Source organism: Alosa alosa, chromosome 17 (genome assembly GCF_017589495.1).
Source record: "Alosa alosa isolate M-15738 ecotype Scorff River chromosome 17, AALO_Geno_1.1, whole genome shotgun sequence".
In the NCBI taxonomy this organism is placed as follows: Eukaryota; Metazoa; Chordata; class Actinopteri; order Clupeiformes; family Clupeidae; genus Alosa; species Alosa alosa.
In genome coordinates, this window is record NC_063205.1 from 17,235,451 (window position 1) to 17,260,860 (window position 25,410).

Below are 25,410 nucleotides of genomic sequence, written 5' to 3' on the forward strand. Positions count from 1 at the left end.
TGTTTAGTTGCAGTCTTTAGAATGTTCAGAAAAGCAACTGCCCACTCCACACTGGCCAGACGGACTGACTTTTTGGACAACTGCATCCAACAAAGACCAACAAGCACAGAGTGATGGTGCACACTGCCCCAACTGTTGGTGTTTGTTGGAGTTTGTTGACATGTGTGAGGACAGTGTGTGCAAGCACCTTGAGGTCTCTTACCTCTCTTTCCTTTTAATAATAATAATAATAATAATAATAATAATAATAATAATAATAATAATATATTATAATTATTACTATTATTATTATTACCTCTCTCTCCTTCTCCATCTGTCTGTTTCCTTTATCCTTCCTTTATCACAGTGGAAGTGAACAATTGACACTTTTTGATGTAGAGTTTGCGGAATCACACTTTTCACCTGCTGGCCTTACTTTAGCCCGCAATAAATGATTAACTCTGTCTTAAGTCCAGATGTTCCTAAACATACATTTTAATGTATTAAGCTTAAAGTGTGTGAAAAATGTATGAAAACGTAAGAACCACGTCAGTAGAATTTCTAAGAGTGTCCATTAAAAAAATAGAGCTCTTCCTCTTTCTGGAAGCCATTTGCATGAGATGCTTAGCATCCCTGCTGAACAAGAGAAATTAAAAACCACAAACTGTCAATGACTCCCAAGGCTATTGGAACAGCATGTGGAGCACTTTTAACTGAACCTTAAATCATCTAGTGGAAAACAAGGCCTGGTTCGCTACCACCCGGGTGAATCCAGATTTCAGCGGCCAGCCTTGGGGGAACCCTGTGCCTGAATGATGTTCCAATCAAAACGTGTCTTTTTTTTTTCTTTCTTTTTTACTCAGAAGGCTTCCCTGGCTGAAGTCCAGCTGGTCTGCAGCTGCCGGTGATGTCATGTTGCATTTGACTGAGGGGAAGGATCACTTTACTCCATCTTCTGACTACGCCCAATACGCAGTCCCAGTGGAGACATACTGTAGGCCCAGACTGACCCCAAGACGAACTTCTTCTGTGCTCAAACACTGTGTGCAGTGCGTGTGTGTGTGTGTGTGTGTGTGTGTGTGTGCATGTGTGTGTGTGTGAGAGAGAGTATATGTGTGTGTGTGTGTCTCTGTGTGTTTGTACAGTACTGTATGTGTCTGTTTGTGTGCATGTGTTTATGTGTGCATGTATGTGTATGAATATATGCTTGAATATGAAAATATGTGTGTACAGGTATGTGTGAGAGAATGTGTGTGCATAGGTATAAGTGTGTGTGTGTGTGTGTGTATGTATGTGTGTGTGTATTCCACTTGAGGCCCTCTCATAAATGACAGAAAAAGAGCCTAGTACATGGTGTGGTGCCTTAGGGAAATGTGGTGTGTGAGGTGAGCTTGCTAACACGTGCATGCATGCGTGTGTGTGTGTGTGTGTGTGTGTGTGTGTGTGTGTGTGTGTGTGTACTCAGTCCTCCGTGTGTGCGTTTGTTTGGTCTCAAAGCATCTTGGGTGGCATGGTAACCACAGTGAGGTGGGAACTTCTCATCTGCCTTAGCCCATCTGGCTTTTGGCTTCAGGGGAGCACTGCCGACTCTTAACACCACCGAAGACCTGCTTCCAATAAGGACCTGTCTGCTCTCCTCGCCCTGCCTCCAGTCCCTCAGTGTGGGGAGGGAGAGCTGATCTGCGCCTGGGCTTGGCAGGAGCACCAGTGGGTAAAGAATGCTGGTGTTGGCTGACGGAATGTAGCTAATGGGAGTAAAAAAGGACCTAAACTGGCTAAACACGGGATGGGTTTACACATAACACATAGGGTGAGAGAACAACTCTCTGCCTGAACAGCACGTGCTGTAGCTCAGTGGATAGAGTGGTGAGTAACGGGTCTAAGTGGCTGGGGTTGGAGAGGAGAGGAGAGTGGGAGAGGGACTAGAATAGAAGTGCATGTGTTCTTTAGTGTACTGACATACACACAGAGAGGAAATAAGGGTTGCTCATTCCTGCTCATTCAGGAAGCTTTAAACAGGCCTGGTCTCAGCACCGGGTTCTGCTACACGCATTCACATAAGGTCCAAGTGCCCACGGGGACCCAAGTTGGAATGAGAGATCTGTAAATGGTGGCGTTCTCTGGCCCACTCACTCACCTCTCTGACAAACAGACTCTGGGCCTCCTTCCGGGCATTCTCAGGTACGGTGGGGTAGAGCGTGCGACCCTGCCGCCGCAGCATCGACATCTGAAATCAAATGGAGACAATGGGTGTCAATGAGTAGATCTTTATAGGTACCTTCTGAGCCTACGTCATTACGTTCACTGGAGGCAAAACAAACCATCACCTCAGCTGGGAAGCTAAACGAACAGTCATATTCGGGAGGCTAAAGGTTATCATGGTCTCATCTTGCTGTGCTGTCAGGTGCCAGAACCGAAAAAGTCATCGGTTAAATTTGAAATAAGTAGGCCTAGGCTACAGTTTCCAGTGAGAACGTAGTTGTTCGTTTGACTCACGATAACCCAAGCCTTGTATCGGAACCTCACATATTAGCCTACCAATCGTCCTGTATTTCCAACCTCTTTACATGTATGTCACTTATTCATTTCTATACAAACCAAGACTGCGGATTCCTAAAAAAACGCTAGCGCCCACACCATAAGTGTATCTAAATAAGCTATGTAGCCTACCAAAAATTTAATTTGACTGTGACTCGAAGAGCTAAACCAAATCCTTTATTACTAGCTACTAGGCTACTACTGTGTAAGGCCCAGCACTAACTCCGAGCGTGGTAAACAAAATTGGATATTTCAGGCAGTAAAAGCCCCGGTAAGAAACAAACTAGATTTTGTTCAAATCTAGACACCTATGGCTACTGAAAAATGTGAGGTTCATTTATCAAATTTTATTTTGAAGTATTAAAAAACGTTGTTGTTTTAGAATTTTCAAACGAAATTGTTGGTAATTAGCACGTTTGCAATACATCTTTGCCTTGTGACATGGGCGGGCGCTGGCTCGGTAAAATGTCGGTTCGGCAAACACAAAACTCACCACGTCATTGTAGGCCTATTGTAAGTCTTGGATATGACCATTTAGGAGATAGTTATATGCATTCAATGATGTATACACCCTCAGCTTCTCCTTATTGAAAAACCGAGTGTCTACAGTAATGTCCGGCCATTCAACTGATGGCAAACCTGTCTTTCCAATCACTGACGGTATTGGGTCTGTCAGGATGGTCCCATCTGATAATGTAGCCTTAGTTTTTTCAAATAATCCTCCCGATCACGTACACTGAGTGTATGTACGTATTGTGTTATATCGTTACACATTTTAGCAAAGATTTTAGATTACTGTCTGACTTTAGCCGCCTCACTATCCAAACGATTGTTTCTGCCTCCAGTGACGTCACGCCCACCCGAATGTTTATGTTTTCATCACCGTTGCGAAGGGGTCTATACACACACACACACACACACACAAGTCAAGTCAAGTCAAGTCAAGTCAACTTTATTTCTATAGCACATTTAAAAACAACTGAGTTGAACCAGTGCTTACAAACAAACATAAAACAATGACAATGGTACAACAACAATATAACATGGGGGGGAAATAAATAAATAATTGAAATAATACACAAATTGGTCAAAAATAAAATAAAGAATAAAGAGTGTGTGTGCGTGGGGGGGGGGGGGGTAAAGGTAGATTAAAAGCTTGGGAGAAAATGAAAGTCTTTAAGTTAGACTTAAAGCAGTCAATGGTTGGAGAGGACTTAATATGTACAGGTGGACTATTCCAGAGTTGGGGGGCAACAACAGAGAAGGCTCTATCACCCTTAGTCTTAACGCGTGTTTTGGGGATATAGAGAAGATTCTGAGATGAAGACCTAAGTGATCTTGGAGTGCTGTAAGGAATTAGTAGGTCACCTATGTAACTAGGTGCCAAACCACTGAGGGCTTTGAAGACAAAAAGTAAAATTTTAAACTTAACTCTGTGCTCCACAGGTAACCAGTGCAGCTTAGCCAACACAGGAGTTATATGCTCACGTTTCTTAGAGCCACTTAATAATCTAGCTGCTGCATTTTGAACTAGCTGAAGTCTGGTGAGAGTGGAGTGGGTCAGGCCTGCATATAATGAATTACAATAATCTAGTCTAGATGTTATGAAAGCATGTATAAGAGTTTCAAGATCGGAGAAGGACAAAAAGGGCTTCAGTTTTGCAATGGTTCTTAACTGGAAAAAGCTGCCTTTGACCACACTATTTATTTGCTTATTAAAATGTAAAGAGGAGTCAAAGAAAACCCCAAGATTCTTTACTTCACTGTGGCAGTTTGCAGAGAGAGGTCCTAATGCATTTTTCAAGATAGAAACATTACTTGGAGGGCCAAAAATAATTATATCAGTTTTACTTTCGTTCAGTTGAAGAAAATTTCTTGCCATCCAGCATTTGATGTCACTGAGACAGTTAAAAATATTCTCCAAAGAACAAATGCCATTAGTGTTAACAGGCAGGTAAAACTGAGTGTCATCAGCATAGCAGTGATACTGAATGTTATACTTTTTAAAAATTGAGCCAAGGGGTAGCATATAAAGAGAGAATAAAAGAGGGCCCAAAATGGAGCCCTGAGGAACACCACACTTTATAAGGGCAGAGGAAGAGGAGAAATTGCCTAAACTAACTGAAAACGATCTATCACTAGATAAGAAGAGAACCATTGCAGAACAGAACCCTGGAGACCAACTTCATCCTCCAAGCGTTTTAATAGGATGTTATGGTCAATGGTGTCAAATGCTGCACTCAGATCAAGAAGCACCAAGAGGGCGCAAGATCCAGAATCAACTGCTAAGAGAATCTCGTTTTGGACTTTAAGCAAGGCCGATTCAATGGCATTTGTTCTTTGGAGAATATTTTTAACTGTCTCAGTGACATCAAATGCTGGATGGCAAGAAATTTTCTTCAACTGAACGAAAGTAAAACTGATATAATTATTTTTGGCCCTCCAAGTGATGTTTCTATGTTACACACCAATAGACAAAGAAACCAGACATTGTATAGTATAGTATAAAAAAAAGTATACTCTTTTGATCCCGTGAGGGAAATTTGGTCTCTGCATTTATCCCAATCCGTAAATTAGTGAAACACACTCAACACACAGTGAAGTGAAGAACACACTAATCCCGGCGCAGTGAGCTGCCTGCTACAACAGCGGCGCTCGGGGAGCAGTGAGGGGTTTGGTGCCTTGCTCAAGGAAGTGCTGCTTCCTCCTGGTCGGGGTTCGAAACGGCAAACCTCCGGTTACAAGTCCGAAGCGCTAACCAGTAGGCCACGGCTGCCATGGCTGCACTGGGAGTCTCTAGTTTTTATTCTCACAACATGGCATACATTAAACGATTGCTATCAGGGCAGACTAAACATGTATCGAGTCTCTCAACATTGTAGCTAAGAAGCCAAAGATCACCCTCATATCAAAGCAGGAAAAAGGCTACAAACTTTTAAAGATGCTCAGAAACCAACCCTGAGACTCAGACATAAATCTGTCCACTGCACTTTCTTCCCACATCTCAAACTCAGTTCTTTTTTCCCGACCATCCCAGTCCCCCCAGAGCCACTGACAAGATCAAGCGTTGGGATTCGGAGACGCTCAAGCGTACAGCGTTAACACGGCTCGCTACCTCCCAGTCAGCTCGCCACTTGGCGCTCCTGCATACTCGGGGAGCGTTCAGCATGCTCGCTGACCTACTGAGGAGGTAACTGAGCCCTCTGTGTGAACTCTCCACCTCAGACTTCCACATCTCGTGGTCCGCAGCACAGCCAGAGCGCCGACTCGCTTGAACATGGCCGCTGGCAGGATCAGAGGGGAAAGGTGCATAACAACCACAAGCGAAAAACGGCACGGTCACGCTAGAAAAGTGATGCCTTTCTGGAGAGATGCTGGACTTCCTTGATGGAGTCCAAGTGCTTCTGCAGTTACTTTTCTGTAATGCTGTTCCAACCCCCCTAGCTCTCTCCTCAGCTACGGCTCTGTGGTATTCCATGTGGTATTCCACAGTGTGGTAGTGTGCTCTCCTTGTTATATTCTCCTGGTTTATGGATGTACAACTGAATCCAAGTGCGTCTAGACTAGTTATCTAATGCATTCTACTTCGTGTGAAACAAAGATTCTAGTGCAAGATAAAACTAGACAGAGGAAGTTCACTCTAAAATCGTTGGTGTTAAGTATGCAGTGGAAGCCCAGTCTGTGTCGTACGTCACCGTACGCCTTTAGGAGTTTATGGATCCAGCTCTGGAGCAGCCTGATTTCCTCTCCAAACAGCACAAGTGGACGATGGGCTCACGAGCCAAGACAGGAAAAGGAATGTCTAAGGTTTATGGACTTGGGAAGAGTACGCTGTTGGAGGCAGCTGGAGAGAGAGAGGAATTATAGCGCTGGTAAAGAAGGGCCTATTGTTGTGTACATATGGGGAAAGACTTCTGTCCACACCAACTATTATTTCTATTCTACCTCTCAGTCTTTCTCTTATGCAGTTTCATTTCACAATATTAGAGGTAAGCATAGACAAAGCAAATGTGTGGTTGACTAATTCAGTCAGAAGAGTGTAAAACAGTGTGTAAGCGTACAGTAAGTGACGTGTGCGTGTGTGTGTCTCAGTCAAACTCTCTGCTTCTCTCCCTGTTGTCTGCAACTCTGTGCACTCACCCACAGAAGAGTGCCTGCAGCTCTACAGCTCCGCTCAGCTGTGAGCCAGATTAGGACCCCCATTAGCCACCACTATCCCTCTCTCTCTCTCTCTTTCTCTCTTAAATATAGACAGATAGATAGATAGATACTGTAGATAGATAGATAGATATATAGATAGATAGATACTTTATTCAACCCAAGGGAAATTTTAGACACTAAAGAACACTATCTATCTATTGCAAAATTATCTCTTTCCTCTTTTTCTCTCTGCTGGGAAGTCTTCAAACGCACGTCCCAGTTGGCCCCAGGGCACAGAGATGCGGTACAGTGTAGCCTGCAGTCCAGCGCCTCACTCATGCATGAAATCAGGCCTACTCAACCAAGGGCCAGTGCCCGAGTCACAGACCCTCAGGGAGGACATGCCGAGAGAGAGAGAGAGAGAGAGAGAGAGAGACCCCGAGCCGAACTCATGTGCTGGGGGAGAGGAAGAGAAAGTGTCCAGTGTCTAACAGTGTCTAATAGCATCTAGCATTGTCTAGTAGGGTCTAGAAGCATCAAGCATCATCTAGGTATTTTCTTATGGTTTATTTATCATTATTGTATTTATTTTACTCATACACATGACAGTTTTATTCTTTCTACTGTACTGGAATTCCTTTGATTTGTTAGTTATTTATTTCCTTTAATTTCCTTTATAATTTTGGTGCACCTCCTGTTATTTTATAGTAAAATGTAGATACAGTACATGTGACTTGAGTCTTGAGTCATCTGCAAGGGGACAGCAGAATGGGCCCTGATCTGACGTCAGTCTTTTCCTGAATGAGCTGGATTTGGCCTAGGAGAGCTAGCGCAGAATGTAATGCAATTTGAGTGAAAGGGGTCTCTGAACATGAGTGAACGCACATGTGAGGACGAACATTTGGGTGGAGACGTGTGTGAGGGAGAGGTTTTTCAGGGGGAATTTCCTAGAATATGTGGGAGTCTCTGTGTGTGTGTGTGTGTGTGTGTGTGTGTGTGTGTGTGTGTGTGTGTGTGTGTGTGTGTCAAAGTGTTTTGGCTCATTTTTCGTGTTTATGTGCATGTTTCTGGTTGAGCAACCAGCAAGCCCCTGCAGATAAAGACTTTTCAAGATGTCCAACAAATAACAATGCAGGCACTGAGTCACCACAATGCAGCCATCACTAAAGAACAGGGGGTCAATGTCTGGACTATATTATGGGACCAGATGGTAGCGAGAACAACACAGGAACTAAAGGACAACGCCCAAATCATATTACATATATAACATCAGCTGCCAATCCACACTAGGTATATATACTCTTTTGATCCCGTGAGGGAAATTTGGTCTCTGCATTTATCCCAATCCGTGAATTAGTGAAACACACAAAGCACACAGTGAACACACAGTGAGGTGAAGCACACACTATTCCCGGCGCAGTGAGCTGCCTGCAACAACAGCGGCGCTCGGGGAGCAGTGAGGGGTTAGGTGCCTTGCTCAAGGGCACTTCAGCCGTGCCTACTGGTCGGGGCTCGAACCGGCAACCCTCCGGTTACAAGTCCGAAGCGCTAACCAGTAGGCCACAGCTGCCACACTGGGATAGGTCAACAACATGAATTCCCCCTAACATTCTGCAGATTTTCTTCACTTTAATAATTTGGCGGAGAGAGGGAAGCAAGTCATTGCAAACAGATGCAATCTTCACACTCTCACTCACTCACTCACTCACTCACTTTCTGTCTCTCTCTCTCTGATTGTTTAACTGCTTATCCATCAATCTATTATTTGACAGATGTGGCATTGTGAAGAGGTAAGACATGGTGAACAGCACAGTAAATCCTTATAAATGCCCTTATTTCACACATACACACTCACACACACACACACAATCCCCTTTGGGGAAAATTAAAGACGAAAAGGAGTTGTACGAAAACAAGACCCTTAGAACTCTCCATCCCCAGGAAGCAGACCTGCTGAGGGACGCCGTAAAGCGGAGTAGGCTTTGGCTCGGCCGGCAGAGCACCGACTCCTCTAACGGAGTGTGCTGTTTGTTTAAGCCAGCACCAACCGGGAGGCCTTACGAAACGTAACATCTGGGCCTCAGACGTGGACCAGCCCTGGAAGCGGTCCCCCAGAGCATGCTGAACGAGATGGGTTTGACCTGAGCAAGAGGTGCTACAAAGTGCTACATACACAGTGGTGGTGTTTGTACTGAGGTTCCCCTGTTTGCTGTAAAGCACTTTGGGTACCTAGAAAAGCACTATATAAATGTAATGTGTTGTTGTTGTTAAACTGTACATATGAGAGATCAGCCAACATAGTAAAGTGCTGTTAAAGCCTGATTGTACCTGTGTAAGGAAAAGGGTTGTGGAGTTATAAACACTGCTGGTTACATGCTGACTGAAGGATAACAAGGCAGTTAAGGACCAGTGGATAGGTGAATGTTTGAGGATACTATATGGAAGTGTGGATGGACAAATGAAAACATGGGTTGAAAAAAGTAGACAAACGTTTCTTACACCAATGAATGAACTAATACACCATCTGGGACAAATACAGTTTTTCTCTGTCGCTTTAGTGCATTTCTCAAATTCTAACTGAAATTTTCAAAACCACTTTTAAAAGTACCAAAGTGACCAAGAAAAAAAACGAATAAACTGAGACTTGGACTTGGCACTAAATGAGAAGAGGTGGTGGTGGTGGTGACTGAGTGGAGAAGAGATGGTGGTGGTGGTGACTGAGTGGAGGTGTCTGCTGTGCTGACTGACCTGGAAGTCATCCAGCGGGAACTGCAGCATGTCTCGGAGGACATCACTGATGATCTGCGTCTTCCTCTGAAGCAGCACATTCTCATAGTCCAACGGCTCAATGATCTTTGGCTTCACCTGAGAGACAGACAGACAGACAGACAGACAGATAGACAGTTAGTTTCTTAGATTCTTGAAAACAACTCTACATTGATTATTCATTATCAAGTGCACCCTGCCATCACATACTGTCTATGCGTATACCATCAACCACTTGACCAATGGGCCAGTACTTTCACTCTCTCTCACACACACACACACACACACTCATACATGCAAACACACACACACACATAGTACAGACAGAGTACAGACAGAGTACACTGCAAAATATAAAGTGTGTGTTCAAGTGATAGAAGATTATGCTTTCTCTAAAGTCTTGAATGAATGTCCATCGGTGTGGAGCAAACAAAGTGCTAATCCATCTGAACACAGGCTTTGTTTAGTGAGTCCACATATCTGAAACATATCTGTCTTTTTGATCTTGGTATTACACACCATAAACACTGAGTGCTTATATTACCACTAATCCAGCAGGAGCTGGCCCGAGATGCTTCTGTTTTTAGCACAGAGAAAATACACCACAAATTGACATAAAGTTCAACTAAACAGCAGTTATGGAGTAACTCATTCACTCTTAGCTTCTCGACTAATGACAACTCTCTCTCTCTCTTGCTTTCAATCACTCTCACTTTCACTCTCTCTTTCAATCACTCTCATTCTCTTGCTCTTTCTCCTCACACACACACACACACACACACACACACACACACACACACAAACACAAAGGAAGCAAACCCAAAGAGCTCTACTGTAGGAGCTGAGTTCATGACCGAGGCTAGGGGCTCACAGGGGAGCAGGGGACTGTAACAAGCACTATGAGAGAGAGAGAGAGAGAGAGAGAAGGGGGGGTGAGAGAGAGAGAGAGGGGAGAGAGAGAAGGAGGGAGGGAGGGGGGACTTTACATCTTTTCTAGAACAATTTCAGCCCTCATCACTGTGTCCTGACTTTTCAAAAGCATGCACATTTGTCCTGTATACTTTTTGCTCTGTGAAGCCTTATATGGCTGTGACTGTGAGAACAGTTACATAGTGCAAATACATAATCAATAGCTCCACTCTGCATTCCTGGTAACAATCTGGTGCTTCTCAGGAGTGTCAAGGACCAAAGGAGTTCACTGGACCACACAGACGTTCACATAATCGTTCATTGAAACATTGTACCTTTCCTAACAAAAAAAAAAATAATGTTTGAAGATCCGTGTGTTCCAGTTGCACGTAGTTCCGATAAGTTTATTTGAAGTGAGGTGGAGGAAAACTCAGCTCGCGCTCCCACACTGCATCAGAGCCAACATGGCCAACACAGCCTTTAACACAACGCAGCATTAACACAGCCCGAGGGCCTTAATGGCCAGTAATGTCCACTCAACCATTCAATACAGTACATAAGCGGGAAACGCAGAGAGCAGAGAGGGGGCTGGATGGAGGGTGTGTTCCACTCAGTGTGTTGGTAATGAAGAAATAATGGACATCAATGGCCATTCAAGTCAAACAACACTGGACATGCAAACACAAAAACAAGAGGGAGGAGATTGGAAAGATTGGTTCACCCTACAGGCTCAGGGTGAGAGAGAGCGAGAGAACAGGAGTGAGAGAGAGAGGGAGTGAGATAGAGAGAGAGCAAGAAAAAGAGAGAGAGAAAGAAAGAGAGCACATAGCATGAAAAAGCTTAACTCCACAGAGCTACTGAATTAACAAGCCACTATGAACAGAGATGGGCAAAAATACATCAAAATGTATTTTCAAATAAAATATATCAAACACCCTAATTTCAAGTGTATGAAAATAAACTACAAAATACAGTAACCACGTCATGTATCAAAATAAAATACTGTATATTTTGAAAATACACAAAAATACTCTTTAAAGGGAGCATGAAATAACTTTTTAAACCTTCCATATCTGTCTATTTCATCTATTCCTTCATCACTACAGACTCTGCTGATAAAGTGGGCAGTGTTTGAGACCAACAGCTTTTCTCTGTCTCTAAGACATGCCATACATCTGCAAACAGTTAACAGATCAACTATGCTGACCTGCCTGTAACATCTCATAGCCTACTGTATCAGAGATTTACTCAAGAAGTCACAACTGAACTTGTCAAGTGGTACAAACGAACCACCGAACTAACTGAGAGCCACAGAATGGGCTTAAAGCAACTCAATGCAGTTCTATTACCTTAAAATAACGGCTTCAAACTCATGGTACACTGACATATAATACAGAGAATGAAGTCTCTGACATCAATGAAGTCTCTGTGAATGCAAGCACAGAATAACATTGTACTGTGTAAACCTGTTGATCAGGTAGGATCATGACCCTTTTAGTTGGTTAATATCTACAGTAACTGGGTACTGTGTAAGTGCTAAATGGGGTTATATTGACGCCAATGGGCATAGATAAGGATGATAAATGAAGCAACTTGTTGAGCAATGTTGCAGGAAACCACATAACGGTTTGGTTTACATATATTCTGCTGATTCAAGAAAGTTCTCAAGAAACTGATGGTTAAAATTCTAAAGAAACTTGAGGTTGGTGTGAGAGGGGGTGGGTGTATTGTGTGTATGAGCAACCTACACATTACTCATCTTGCACTGGATCATCTTTCTGAATCTCAATATTCTGATCACAAGTGTGGGCAAGTCAGCACCAGTCAGAGATACAGTACAGAGGTCAGTACATTCCTTGTTTTGCACTTGTATGATGTCATCACAACACCAAAAGTATTGGTTTTACCAAAAATATTTGGCAATATTTTTTAAACTACAAAAATACACACCTATAGAGTATTTTGATAGAAAATATGAAGCCATTTTCTTCAACCCAATCAAATACAACAAAATACTATTTATATTTGAAATATGTATTTAAAATACATGTATCATAAATAATGCCCATCCATGGCTAGGAACAGTGATCAGAAACAATGGGACACCCCTCATAGGATAAGATGAATAGAGTTTCTTGTTGTAACACTGGTCTCACACACCCTGCTGATTGGATGACACAGGGAAAGCATTCAATAGCAACACTGAAGATCACTGCCTCACTGTTGTAGTGCACACAGATATACAGGACTACTTAAAGGTGCTCTAAGCGATTCCCGATAACGTCACTCCTGTTGACATTCAAACAAAACAGAGAGCTAGCTCGCTACTTCCTCCCCCTCCCTCCCGTGCAATTGAAACCTTCCTAAATGAGCATCTCGTCTGTGATTTGCTGGAAGTTTGTTATGTTTTTATGGGCTAGGTTTTCCCAGGTTGTTTTTGTTGCCGTTTTTGGAGCCTGGGCTGTCCACAGAGATCACGTTTTCTTTTTACAGGGTATTCAGGACACAGGCAGCTAGCGGATGGTGAGGTGATGTTTGCTGTAAGTGACAAAAAATGTTTTAGCCTTAAAAACGTGTAGCATCGCTTAGAGCACCTTTAAGAGGCAGCCCACTGCAGACACTTCAGCTCTGATGCATGCACATCTCACTACATGTACATTTATCCATTTAGCAGGTGCTTTCATGCAAAGTGACTTACACATGGCAATTCTATTATGAAGGCCAATCTCCCAGAGCAACTCTGGGTTAAGTGCCTTGCTCAAGGACACCACGGTGGAAACCAGAATTGAAACCACAACTTTTCAGACTACTGCATACTAGTCCGGCTCTTTAGTCACTATGTTACCACCGCCCGAGTATTTTTACAAGAATGCTCTCACGGTCTTATGTACTACAGTACTTGTGTATCTGTGATGATATGTAATCAAGGATGGAAATTAGCACCAGTCCAATGTTGGTGGCTTGTCAATTTCAGACACAAAATAATGATTTATTGAGCGGCTGGTGAATTTGACCATTTACCTGTCTGTGCAGCTGGTAAAAGTTCACATTTTAAAAAGTTTACTTCCAACCCACCCATAATGCTAAACACAATGTTTATGCACCAGCACCTATGACAGTAGAAAGAGTGGTTCACCAGACACAGGCCCCTCACTCATCCACAGATACAGTGGACCATTACCAGATCTGAGTGAGTCACTCAGAACAGCCTGAGCAGGGAAACACACACACACACACACAGAAACACACACACACACACACACATTGGACAAACTCATGAATGAGCTGGAACAAACACTCATTCACAAGAAGAAATGAGCAGGGAGTGACCTTCCTAATTCCCTCATTCTCTCTCACTCTCCCTTTCTCTTTTTTTCTTTCTTTCTTTATTTCTTTCTTTCTTTCCTTCCTTATTTATATATCTCTCACACACACACACACACACACACACACACACACACACACACACACACACACACACACACACAGGGACATGCATACACTTTGACCTTTCTCTGTGCTCCTCTTTCTGTTTTTCAGTACATCTTGCCTTCCATCTGTGAATCAGTGTTGAAACCCAGAAACGAGATGACTACGAGCGGAAGATGAGCGATGAGGACCAGGAGACAGGGAGCGAGAGTTAGAACCGGACAGGCATTGTGTACAGCTGTACCAGGCACTGTACGCTCTGAGAAAACACATGCTCCCTACTGAGACACAATACGCAGCAGCTGACCAATGAGCACCCAGTGGCCGAGGGTCCGTGAGAAGGTCTTTTATGACATCATCATCATCATCATCTTCATCATCACAGAGTACACAAAGTGCACAAAGACAGGGTAGCAGCGCTCCATCCAACTCTGTCATTGGCCGAAACCACAAGCCGACGAGCATTCCGAGGGAATAGCCATTATATGTAGAGGCTGCCCATGATTCCCACATTCAGAGTGGGAACATTGCCAGTGTTTGTGGTGTGTGTGTATGTGTGTGTGTGTGTGGGGGGGGAGGGAATGGTACTTCCTGCCTGATGGATACGCATTCCTCTGACAAATCTCTTACATACACAAACAAACACACACTACAACAAACACACTAAAACAGACAAACACACACACACGCACACACACACACACACACACACACACACACACACTCATACAGCGCAAGTGAGAGGGCACATATAGCAGGTGCATCTTAATGGGAACCAGACCACGGCTCTCCTAAGTTCCACACAGCACAGCCTGCAGTTGGCTTGGAGTCTGGTTTCTGTCAGGCGACATCATGTCAGACGCTGACGCTAAACGTCTCAACATTTACAAAACCATCTGGGTATGCACACGCATGGTATGACTTGCACAGTAGCAAATGAAGCAAATGTGCTTTCGTGCTGTCAAGTATTTAGATATATGCTTGTATATAGGAAAATGAACTACTAAAACATGTAAATGCTTGCCACTATTATCCAGATAATTACATTTATAGAACATACTTTTACTCTAATATTAATTTCCGACATTGTTTAAAAAGGACACATTAACAGACTGAGCATGTTACCTGCTTTCAAATCAGATCATTTCACCTCAATGAGTGGCATATCTATTCATTTGTTCTGGCACATGAACACACACCATGTCTAAACCTGCATCTGGTTTTGAGTGCCTCCTTGGGTAAGAATGTGTTGGATGGCCTGTTTTTTAGTTCAGAGTTAATACATAACTCACTCACACACACACACACACACACACACACACACATACACTCTCTCTCTCTCTCTCTCTCTCTCTCTCTCTCACACACACACACACACACACACACACACTGTCAACAAGTGTCAACATGGACATCTCCATGGGGAATGTTCTTCTGGAAGGCTAGCAGTTCAATAACAGATGAAGAGAACTTATCTTTAGTAGAGTCACACACACACACACACACACACACACACACACACACACACACACACACACACACATCAAGTCAACGAGTCAATCCTACAGTTCCCTGTTTCAACTTATTGACATTCCTCCGAGGTGACGATTGGACGTGTGTGTGGTTTTCACACTTGGAAGGCTCAGCTCTGGCAGCTTATTCTGTTCATACTACGCCGCCTCTCCTTCATCTTCCTGGTCACTTTCCCTCCCCACTGCCACTGTCACTGTCACTCTTGGGGGGGAGGGGTGATTGTAACTGGGCTCTGCGGAGGATTACATAAACCTTCTTCCACATGCATGCACACACACACACACATACACACACACTCTGAGAATGATAATGTCAGTACTTGCCTGTAAAAGATAAAAAAAGTATTCTTGTCTGTAAGGCAAAAAGTTCTTGCCTGGCGTTATTCCCAGATGTCAGATAAGACAGACGTGAACATGGGATGGGGAGGTGAACCATTGAGACCTGCAGCAGCACCTCTGGACAACCGCCACTGTGTGTGTGTGTTTGTGTGTTTGAGCGAGAGAGAAAGTGTGTGCGTGCGCGCGCGCGTGTGTGTGTGTGTGTGTGTGTGGGTGTGCGTGCGCCTGAGGTGTTCGTGGGCCAACATCAACAGTCCTTAATCAGCCCAGTATGAGTGCAATCACTCTCACCATCAGCTTACATCATGTGCACCAGGGCTGAGGAGACTGAGGACAAACATGCGTTTGGGTGGGTGTGTCTGTGCAGCGCGAGCCAAAGAGACTAATTGGCTTCCTCATAAAAAGGCAGTGTGTGTGTGTGTGCGTGTGCGTGTGCTTGTGTGTGTGTGTGTGTGTGTGCCCCATTATCATGCATGAATCCATAGCTGTCCATAGACTATGTGAAACATGTATTGAACCGTTCTTCCCATGTCATCCGTACATGTGTGAGAGTGAGTATATGCATGTGTGTGTGTGTATGTGTGTGAGAGAGAGAGAGAGAAAGAGAAAGAGAGTGTGTGTGAGTGTATGAATTCTAACAACAATCTTTTAATCTATTCAAAGGCATGGGTTTGGGAAGTGCTTCCCCAACCCTAGACGCCCCTGTGGATACATTAGTATTCTATTAATCAACTGCATCATGACAACGCAACGACCCCTGCCAAAGCCCGCATTAATCCTCGACGCTTTGAAGTGCAGATCTGAAAGGAGGAGGAACCACATTAAAGCTGTTTTAAGTGGCATCATTAAAGGATAGAAGAGCTTTTCCACTTAGCTTTAACAGCTCGGGATGAGGCTGATGAGGGATCCTGCTTTGCATGTCTCTCTAGCAATGCTAATGAGTTTTGCAGTTGCTCCATGCACCAGCGCTAATGCTAGCACTTAAAGGTAAGGTTAGCAATGCTAAGCGATTTCTAGCACGTATGCTAACGGTTTTGGTAAGATTCAGCTAATATCTCCTCACGATTCGCTAGCTCTCCATTCTCTGAGGACACTGTAAAAAAAACCTGGCCTTCTTACACAGCCCTGGCTTTGTGAATGGGAAAAAAACAAAGTGAGGGCAGTCTGCCTCTTAGACAATAACAAAACACTGTGGAGTCTCTAAAGCAGCACTGAGGTGAGGGGTGAGCTACCTCTCTGGTGTGTTACAGTATGTTTGGTTTTTGGTTCAAATATAGCCTAATGTAGTTTGATTTGGACAAAGGCGTCTGCTAAGAAACATAAACATAAGCATAAACCAAAGTGACGTCACTCAGCATCACTTAACCTACCTTTAACACAACTTTACTGTAAAAAGCTCCACTGCGTCTGTATGCCTGTGAAAATACAGTATTGTAATGGTCACACTTCACTTGGATAGTCTGCCCACAGACTATCTCAGATTGTCAACACACTGCCTGTTCATTCTCTGTTAGCTACAATGCAGCCTATGGATCAGGTTTAGGTTAGGGGATTTGGTGGAGATGATGTTCAGTAATTGTTCAACAACAATTTTACATACAGTACTTGAATTGAACCTTAACAGATGATCGGTCTCTGTGGGCGGACTATCCAAGTAAGGTGTTACCGTTTAATATGCCAGATATAATGTACAACCAACTGATTCTAGTGACATATAAAGACCATGACTAATATCTATCACCTGCCACATCTAGAGATTAGATGTGAGATTGGATAAGTGCCACATAGGCAGGTTAATATGTGTTATGGTGCCTACAGAACTCTTCGATGACCTTTTCTGTAGAGTTTAAATGAGTATCACAGCACTCTGCTGCTCCACCACTGAATGAGGGAAGATTGCTGTGGCTGGGCTTGCCATAACCAAAACATGACGAATGAACACACACCTGCTACACTCCAACGCTCTGTTTACACACAGACACAGACACACACAGACACACAGACACACACACACACACACACACACACACACACACACACACACACACACACACACATACGCACACACACACACACTCACACACGCACACACATACACACACACACACACACACACACAGGCTTAAGTCCTGAGTATCATCACTTTAAGAGCTATAGATCTATAAAACCAGCCTCAGGACATCTGACAGACAGAGAGAGGATTCTAGAAGGAGTGTGGGGTGTTTCAGCACACTCGATGCCAAGCTCAGGGCATCTGACAGACAGAGAGAGAATCTCCCCCACCCTCTGCTCGTTGCTCACTCACTCACCCCGGCCGGAGCCACGGCAACCTCCCCTTCCATTGCCTCCATCTCCCCCAGCGGTGGCGCTCATGGTAGGGGTCTGCGGATGACGGGAGCCTTATGGGCTGGGCTGCCCCGACCTGCCATGCATGTTTCTCTCCTCTCCCCCCCCCAAAAAAAAAAGCCGCTGTTGCTGTCAGGATCCTCTCTCTCTCCACACAACTCCACTCCACTCCACTCCAGCTGCAAGCGAGCAGCAACTCGGTTGGTTCCCCTTCAGGTCCACACTGGCTGGTGCTCCTGAGTGACTCGTCTGAGTTGAAGTCCCCCCTGTGGTGTGTGTGCCTTGGTGCGGGAGAAGTCAGCAAGCAGCCTGAGTTATGGTGTTGAGTACTGGAGGAGCCTACATGCCTAGAGGAACTTCTCTGCCTCTTTCCGTTTCTTGCTTTTTCCTCCTTCTCCCTCTCTCTCTCTCCTTCACTCCCTCTGTTTCTCTCACTCTTTCTCTCTCTAAAAGTTTCACTGTGGAGGGAGCTGCTTCAATAGCAACACTGACTTGCAGCCCCTCCTCTCTCTCCCTCTCTCTCTCTCCCTCTCTCTTTCTCTCTCTCTCTCTGTTTCTCCCTTTTTCTCATGCACACTCACACACACTGTCACTCTGTGGGATAAGCAGGCCCCTCCTACACACAGCTGTTCAGAGCTGGAGGGGAGGTGTGTGTGAGTGTGCGTGTGTGACTGTGAAGGCGTGGGTGTGTGTGTGTGTGTGTGTGTGTGTGTGTATGTCAGATTCTTCCAATTTAAGTCTTATGTCATGCCTCTTCACTGTCTCTCCCAACTCCTCCACTTCTTCAGACAGTCCACCTGCTGCTCTCAGATGAAAAGAGGAGAGAAGAGAGAGAGAGAGAGAGTCAGGGACAGGAGTGGGAAAGGAAGGATATGAGAATAGGGAAGAGGAGGGGGAAGGAGAGGGGGAACAGAGCAGATCAGGATAAGAGAAAGAACAGAGAAACGAGGAGGAAAGGGAGGAAAACTAGGGAATGAGAGATGAGGGAACATAAAAAAGAGTAGGAGGACAAGATAAAAAAAGAAGGGAGAAGAGGAGGAAAAAAACAGTTTTGCTGGTAAGTCCAATTTGCAGGAAGTCACCCGTGCTGAGCTTACCACAACAATGCAGCGTTGACACATTAGCCAAGCTCATTAGGGCTACTGCACGCACACACACACACACACACACACACACACACACACACACACACACACACACACACACTTTGATAGAGGCCAGAGGGCAAACCATTCACTTAATATGAGCTGGCTAGTTCTAATGGCATTTACTGCTTCACTACACTCTGCCCTCCATAACATAAAATAAAACAAATTAAAATAAAATACGAGACCAAAGAACTATCTGAGGACCAAAAATGCATTCCAGCTTATATGACTGCCTCATGGAAGAAGTGTCCTTTGACATTTCATTTGTAGCTATTCCTCTTTCAGGCAGGCAGCACCATGATGACGGACACAGGTTCTGCAATAATAAACTGCCAGGCATTTAGGGAGAAGGATCCGGGAAAGCCATTTGGGGCCGTTCACTCTCAACTGAGTCTTATAAAGGAGTGTGAACAGACGCACCTAAACTGTTTCCCATAACACATCTGGTTGTGTGACTGCAGTGCGTTTTTGTTCTTTCCACAGAAAAGCTGTCTGTGGTGTGCCATGAAATTCCTTTTGATTGCAAGACAGAAGGCAGAGTTTATTTTGTGCGCTGTGCTTGTGACAAAGATACAGCTGGATCCACAAAGCAGGATGCTTTTTTTATTTTTATTTGTTTGAGAAACTTCCAGAAGTTGACATTTTGAGTTGTTATGCCCTTTTTAATTCTCTTTTATCTTTTTTTGCTGGGTGTCTTGGATTTATGAGTCTCTTAGAAGTTTGGCAAAATCTAGTCCTTTTACGCACAGCAAGCTTATGCCAGGTGGAAGATAAACACACTGGCACATACATACACTGCCAGTTCGCATACACTCGTATACACACAAACACATACACACACACACACACACACTCTCTCTCTCTCTCTCTCTCCCTCCTCCGTGCCTTTAGGGATCTAGAACATCCCCCGCTGTTTGTCAACAGCACCCCACCCCCCTGACAGTGATTTCCTGAAAGGTCAGTAGACAATCAAATGTTCCGTCCGCCTGCCCCACTCTGTCTCTTTGTTGTTTCCAACAGCAGAATGGTATTTGATGATATTTCATATTTTCACCAGACACTGCAGACCTGCAGAGATAAAGCCAAGACTGTGTAAATGTCTGACTCAGTGTATAAATAACGAAAAGAATGCACCCTCCGAGGTGCTGGCAAGGGAAAAAAAACTATAAAAAAACTTGGTCACCGCACACTCTATCTCTTTCTACTTTTTATTGATAGCAATGTTTCGCCCAGTCGGGTTTTAAAAGCATCTAGTGTCAAACAAGGGCATTCTGGGTATCATACCAATTATGATGCAAAGAATTACAACATACAAAGGGAGCCTATCATTAAGAAGCTATCCAGAAACAAGAGTGCACATACTGTAAACTACAAAACTTACAAAAATTACAAAAAAAACAGCATCCATAATATCCAAAACTTCAAATTGCATTCAGTAAAATTACCTGTATTTGTAACATGAAATAATCACAAGTTACAAGGATGTCTAACTCAGTAACAGATGGTAAGACTAGGAATGGCTTGCTTGCTTTCTTCCAGATTCATGAAAGTCATATTCAGTGTCAGACATGTCAAACGCACGTACAGTACATCTTCATGATTTTGTTGATCTAACTGAAAAAATCATCTGTGATGTAGTGAGTTGGCCTTTGGGCGATGCTCAATTGTAAAACTTCTGACTTTGGCTCTCTTTGAAGATGCATGGAATGCACATTGAAATACAAGAGACGTCAGATGCATGTTGATATAGTCTGTCTATTGAATGTCTTTATGCACATTGGACAAAATCCAAATCCACAAAGCTCTGCCGAGCCTTGCCTCAAACACACTGCTGATTTCCTTGCCGTCGTCAAACCTACTGCTTAGTCTTGCAGTCCTGAGCCGTAACATAAATGACTGCAAGGATACTAATCACAAAAGCACAATTACACTAACTGCAAGCACAAGCTCTTTGGGACGGAAGAGAGCTGTTCTCTGAGTTAAATCCAACCTAATCAGCCCTTTGCTGACTTTGTAACAGGGCAGGGCACTCAGTCTGACCCCACCAGTCTCTCAACCATCTGCCAAAGAGAGAAAGGAGGTCCCTCCAGGAGCCATGATCCCCCTTGTGGATACCTCCGAGCTGGGTGGTGTGTGTGTGTGTGTGTGTGTGTGTGTGTGCATATGTGTGTGTGTGTGTGCATGGGTGGGTGTGAGTGTGGGTGTGTGTGTGGGTGGGTGTAAGTGTGGGTGGGTGTGTGTGTCTCCCCTGGGTTCTGCCTGCTTAGCAGAGGTAGTGGAGCCTGTGTGTGTGTGTGTGTGTGTGTGGTTGCTGCCAAGATCACAGCTGGTGCTTTAATGATACCACCTGTGTGTGAGTTGCCTCACATATACACACATTTACACATGCACGCACGCACACAGGAGCAAACACACATACACACACACACACACACACACACACACACACACACACACGTGGAATATGAGGATTGCACAGGCTAAGGACTGTATAGGTAGGTATTAGGTATAACACACAGCATAAGCATTAACCTTTGCCTGTCCTTTATTAAGGACTTAATTTTACATATGTCCATATAGAAAAAACAGACTGACCCCAAACACAGATCTGTGAATGTAGCCTACACATTTCTACATGAACCAGCATTTGATGAAACATAGTATGACCCCATAGTTTGATGCTTGACAACAACACCACCACAGTGATCCTTTATCATCAAGAATTACAGAAGTGCCATCACTATCAACCATTTTATCACACACACATATACATCTTCCCAACATGCTCTCCTAAGATGAGGAATGAGAGGGCATGCAAAAGAACACACTAACATACACAGGCACACGCACATATTCACTCACTATCACCCCCACTCCTGCAGAGAGACAGGGGCAGAGAACAGGGCAAGATGGACAGAACAAAAGGGAGAAGCGAGAGTTGGAAAACCAGCCAGGAGCTTGGAAAAGAAAAGAACACGGGCACATTTTGGTGGAGACAACTTCAAAGAGTGTTCTTCTCCGCTCTGCAGTGTTGGCAGACACACTGTGTGTGTGTGTGTGTGTGTGTGTGTGTGTGTGTGTGTGTGTGTGACTTTGAGCTGTACATGAAAGATAAAAGGAACAAGTGGAAGTGAATGCTTCGACAGTTCCAGAATATTCTATTCCACATTACCATACCACGCCTCCATCTGATCCCTCACCCTTCAGTGCATCAATCCCACATCTCCCACTCTGTCTGCTCTCAACCACAGATATGGAAGCAGCAAATAGAAAATGGAACGAGGTCACAGACTCCTTCAAATCTTTGACACGCTTCATGCATCTTTCTCTGTCCTTGTGTCCTCTCCAGGTGATGACTCACCTGGTCACCTTTCCAGCACATCTCATTCATTCAGTCATTCAGTCATTCATTCATGACAACACCTAGCCTGCCTCATTCATTCACCCATTCACCCTCCTTCAGCCTGCCTCATTCATTCACCCATTCACCCTCCTTCAGCAAGCCTCATTCATTCACCCATTCACCCTCCTTCAGCAAGCCTCATTCATTCACCCAACAGATCATGCCTCTGTCCATCCATCCATAACTGGCCTTGTCACTACACAGTAGGACTGTGTATTGGCAAGAATCTGGCGATACGATACATATCACGATACATGGGTTACGATTTGATATATTGCAATATATTTCAATACTGTGTGAAAGGATCTGTGATTTTGTAAGTCTTATATTATAAAGAAGACACATCATAAGCATCAAATGTAAGTAAAAAAGTTTGCTTCAGTACACTCTACAGTACAGATCTGCCTATGTCAATAACAAAATAAAGTGCTCGCATCTATTAATACAAAAATATCGATATTATGTTTTTGAAAATCGTCAGTATTGCCGAATAAAATATTGCAATATTTGAGTTTATCAATATTTTCTTACACCCCTACTACACAGCCTCTCCTCCTGCATCAGCTGCCGGTTGCACCAGTTGAACGTAAGTTCCATCTTAGCTTAGTTCTAACGTAAACTGGCACTACGTTGAAGTTTACGAGCTACTAAAATTTATCGGGTTGCACCACGGAAATAGTTTCAGCGTAACACTAAGTTATGACTTAAATTACACACTAACTTACACCCCCCTCTCCCTAGGTGTATCCCATCGTAGGTAACAGGTGTTAACATGGTTTTCTCATTTAAATGGTGGGAATGTTAAATTTAAGAAAGTATAAGTCGAGAAGAGTTACATACGCGACCGATTACACACATTTAATTTACTTGAGCAGTGTTTGAATGATGTTTGTATTCACTGGAAATCGTATGGACCTAGCAGTACAAATAGGCTCTCCACATTCACCACACACACACGCATTGAAACACACACACACACACACACACACACACACACACACACACACACACACAAACATTGACAAACACACACACACACCTCATCAGCAGTGACAGCTCCTCATTACGGCTGGTGGGTGACCAGACCACTGAGAGGGTAATTGGAAAGACTCTGACGACGGCGCAGGGCCTCAGATGAAAGCGCCTCTAACGAGGTAGCGAGGCTAGGATTCAAGGATGTGAGTGTGTGTGAGTGTGTGTGTGTGTGTGTGTGTTTGTGTGTATGTCGTGTGAAGCAGCGAGACGCAGAGAGGACGAGGCGTCAGGCTCCTCATTAGTCTGTGTTTAATTATTAACACGTTTGGCTTCTTCCCCGCACTCGGAGAGGTCGGAACGGCTCCGCAGCCATGCTAACCACAGACAGAGCACCGGGAATACACATGAGCATACGCAGGGGGGGTACAGGTGAGTCAGTCCGCAGCATCGGGCTTTGGTTCAATCATCAATGCTCAAGGTTATCAATCATCAATGGTCAAGCTCAATGCATTCAGAATTGGGTGTGTGTTTCCAAAATGAATGATCTTATTACGCCGGTCATAATTACTTCATCAGTCATGAGTCACACTACAATCAATCAAAATCTCAACAAAATCTGATTCATACCCATCTCAGTAAACTTAATTAAACAGAATTCACCCAACGAAAGAAGGAAATGCCTACATAACCAGAAACACACAATGCTAATTAAATAGATTATTATCACATTACAAAAATGGATGGGTGACGACTTTCTTAACCTTACATAAGAACAACATTTTAACACATGGTGAGTCAAATCCTCAGTTAGCAATAGGTCTGACTGAGCCTGAGGCTGTTTCACATAGAAGAGGAATTCACCCGTTGAGAGACTTGCTCCTAAGAACTGAACCCTTATTCTCAGAGCTCAGGGATCACAAAGAGCAATCCCAGAGTAGAGTATTTTCTAACTGTTTCTATCAGTGTTTACAGTGTTAGTGTATGATCAGAGTTCTCGATTCCTAATGAGGTTTTATGTCACTCGCCTGTCTTTCTTCCTTGGCCATGTGTTCATGTATTACAGTGTAGTGGGGTCCCTCTCATGTCATCCCTCTACCATCATGAGTTAGAACAAGACTGTTTGTATGGCAACGGATGAGATCATCCATCTCTCTCACACACACACACACACACACACACACACACACACACACACACACACACACATACACACACACACACACATACACATACCAACCCGAGCTATCACTCTGAGAACAAAGACAGTCACTTAAATGACCAGCGTGCCTGGACACTACACTGAACTGTGAGAATGCTGTGTGTATGTATGAGAAAGAGTGTGTGTGTGAGTGATTGTGTATGTTTTCAGGGGGACAGTGAGAGGATTTACTGGAAACGCGTGAATGACATGAACGCACGTGTATGTAAGGTCAATCTACTACAAGTCACGCAGCTGGAGAGTTAATAGCACTTGCCCCCCACCCTCAATGAAACACACACACACACACACACACACACACACACACACACAGACAGGGCCCCTTCCCCAGCTCCAGGCAGCAACAACACTGGCCTGAGAGTATTGCGTAAGAAAGCACACTGATGTAATATTTGGAGGGGGGAAGGTGGGGGGGGGTCCGGGGCCCTGAGCCAAGGTGGGGGCCAAGATTCAACACAAACACCCACCAGACCCCAACTCTAACCCTTTCTGCCCAGCTCCACAGCTGGGCCAACTTTCCGCCAAAGGTCCCTGGTGCGTCTGTGGAGAGCAAATTGGGTTAGATTGATAACGCAGCGTTCGTACAGAACATCCCCATTAACAAGCGGAAACTATAACCGCAAGGCTCCAAGCACCCGCTCCGTCTCTCAGCTGTTCGAAAGGAAATGACATGAATGCGAGTGTCCA

The 25,410-nt window shown here is 44.2% G+C and overlaps 1 protein-coding gene across 9 annotated transcripts in view; it reads right to left on the reverse strand.

The window, feature by feature from the left end:
- Nucleotides 1-25,410, reverse strand: part of dock9b (dedicator of cytokinesis 9b) — a 121,881-nt gene that overhangs the window by 57,875 nt on the left and 38,596 nt on the right. For 7 of the 9 annotated variants that reach the window (XM_048268658.1, XM_048268657.1, XM_048268652.1 and 4 more), the window contains exons 2-3: nt 9,406-9,522; nt 2,117-2,206 (exon numbers count right to left, since the gene is read on the reverse strand). In XM_048268658.1, coding sequence (XP_048124615.1) covers nt 2,117-2,206; nt 9,406-9,522 — 207 coding nt within the window. Of the gene's footprint in view, nt 1-2,116; nt 2,207-3,010; nt 3,332-9,405; nt 9,523-17,941; nt 17,995-25,410 lie in introns of those variants that run through there. The other 2 variants (XM_048268655.1, XM_048268656.1) reach the window with 2 other exon arrangements.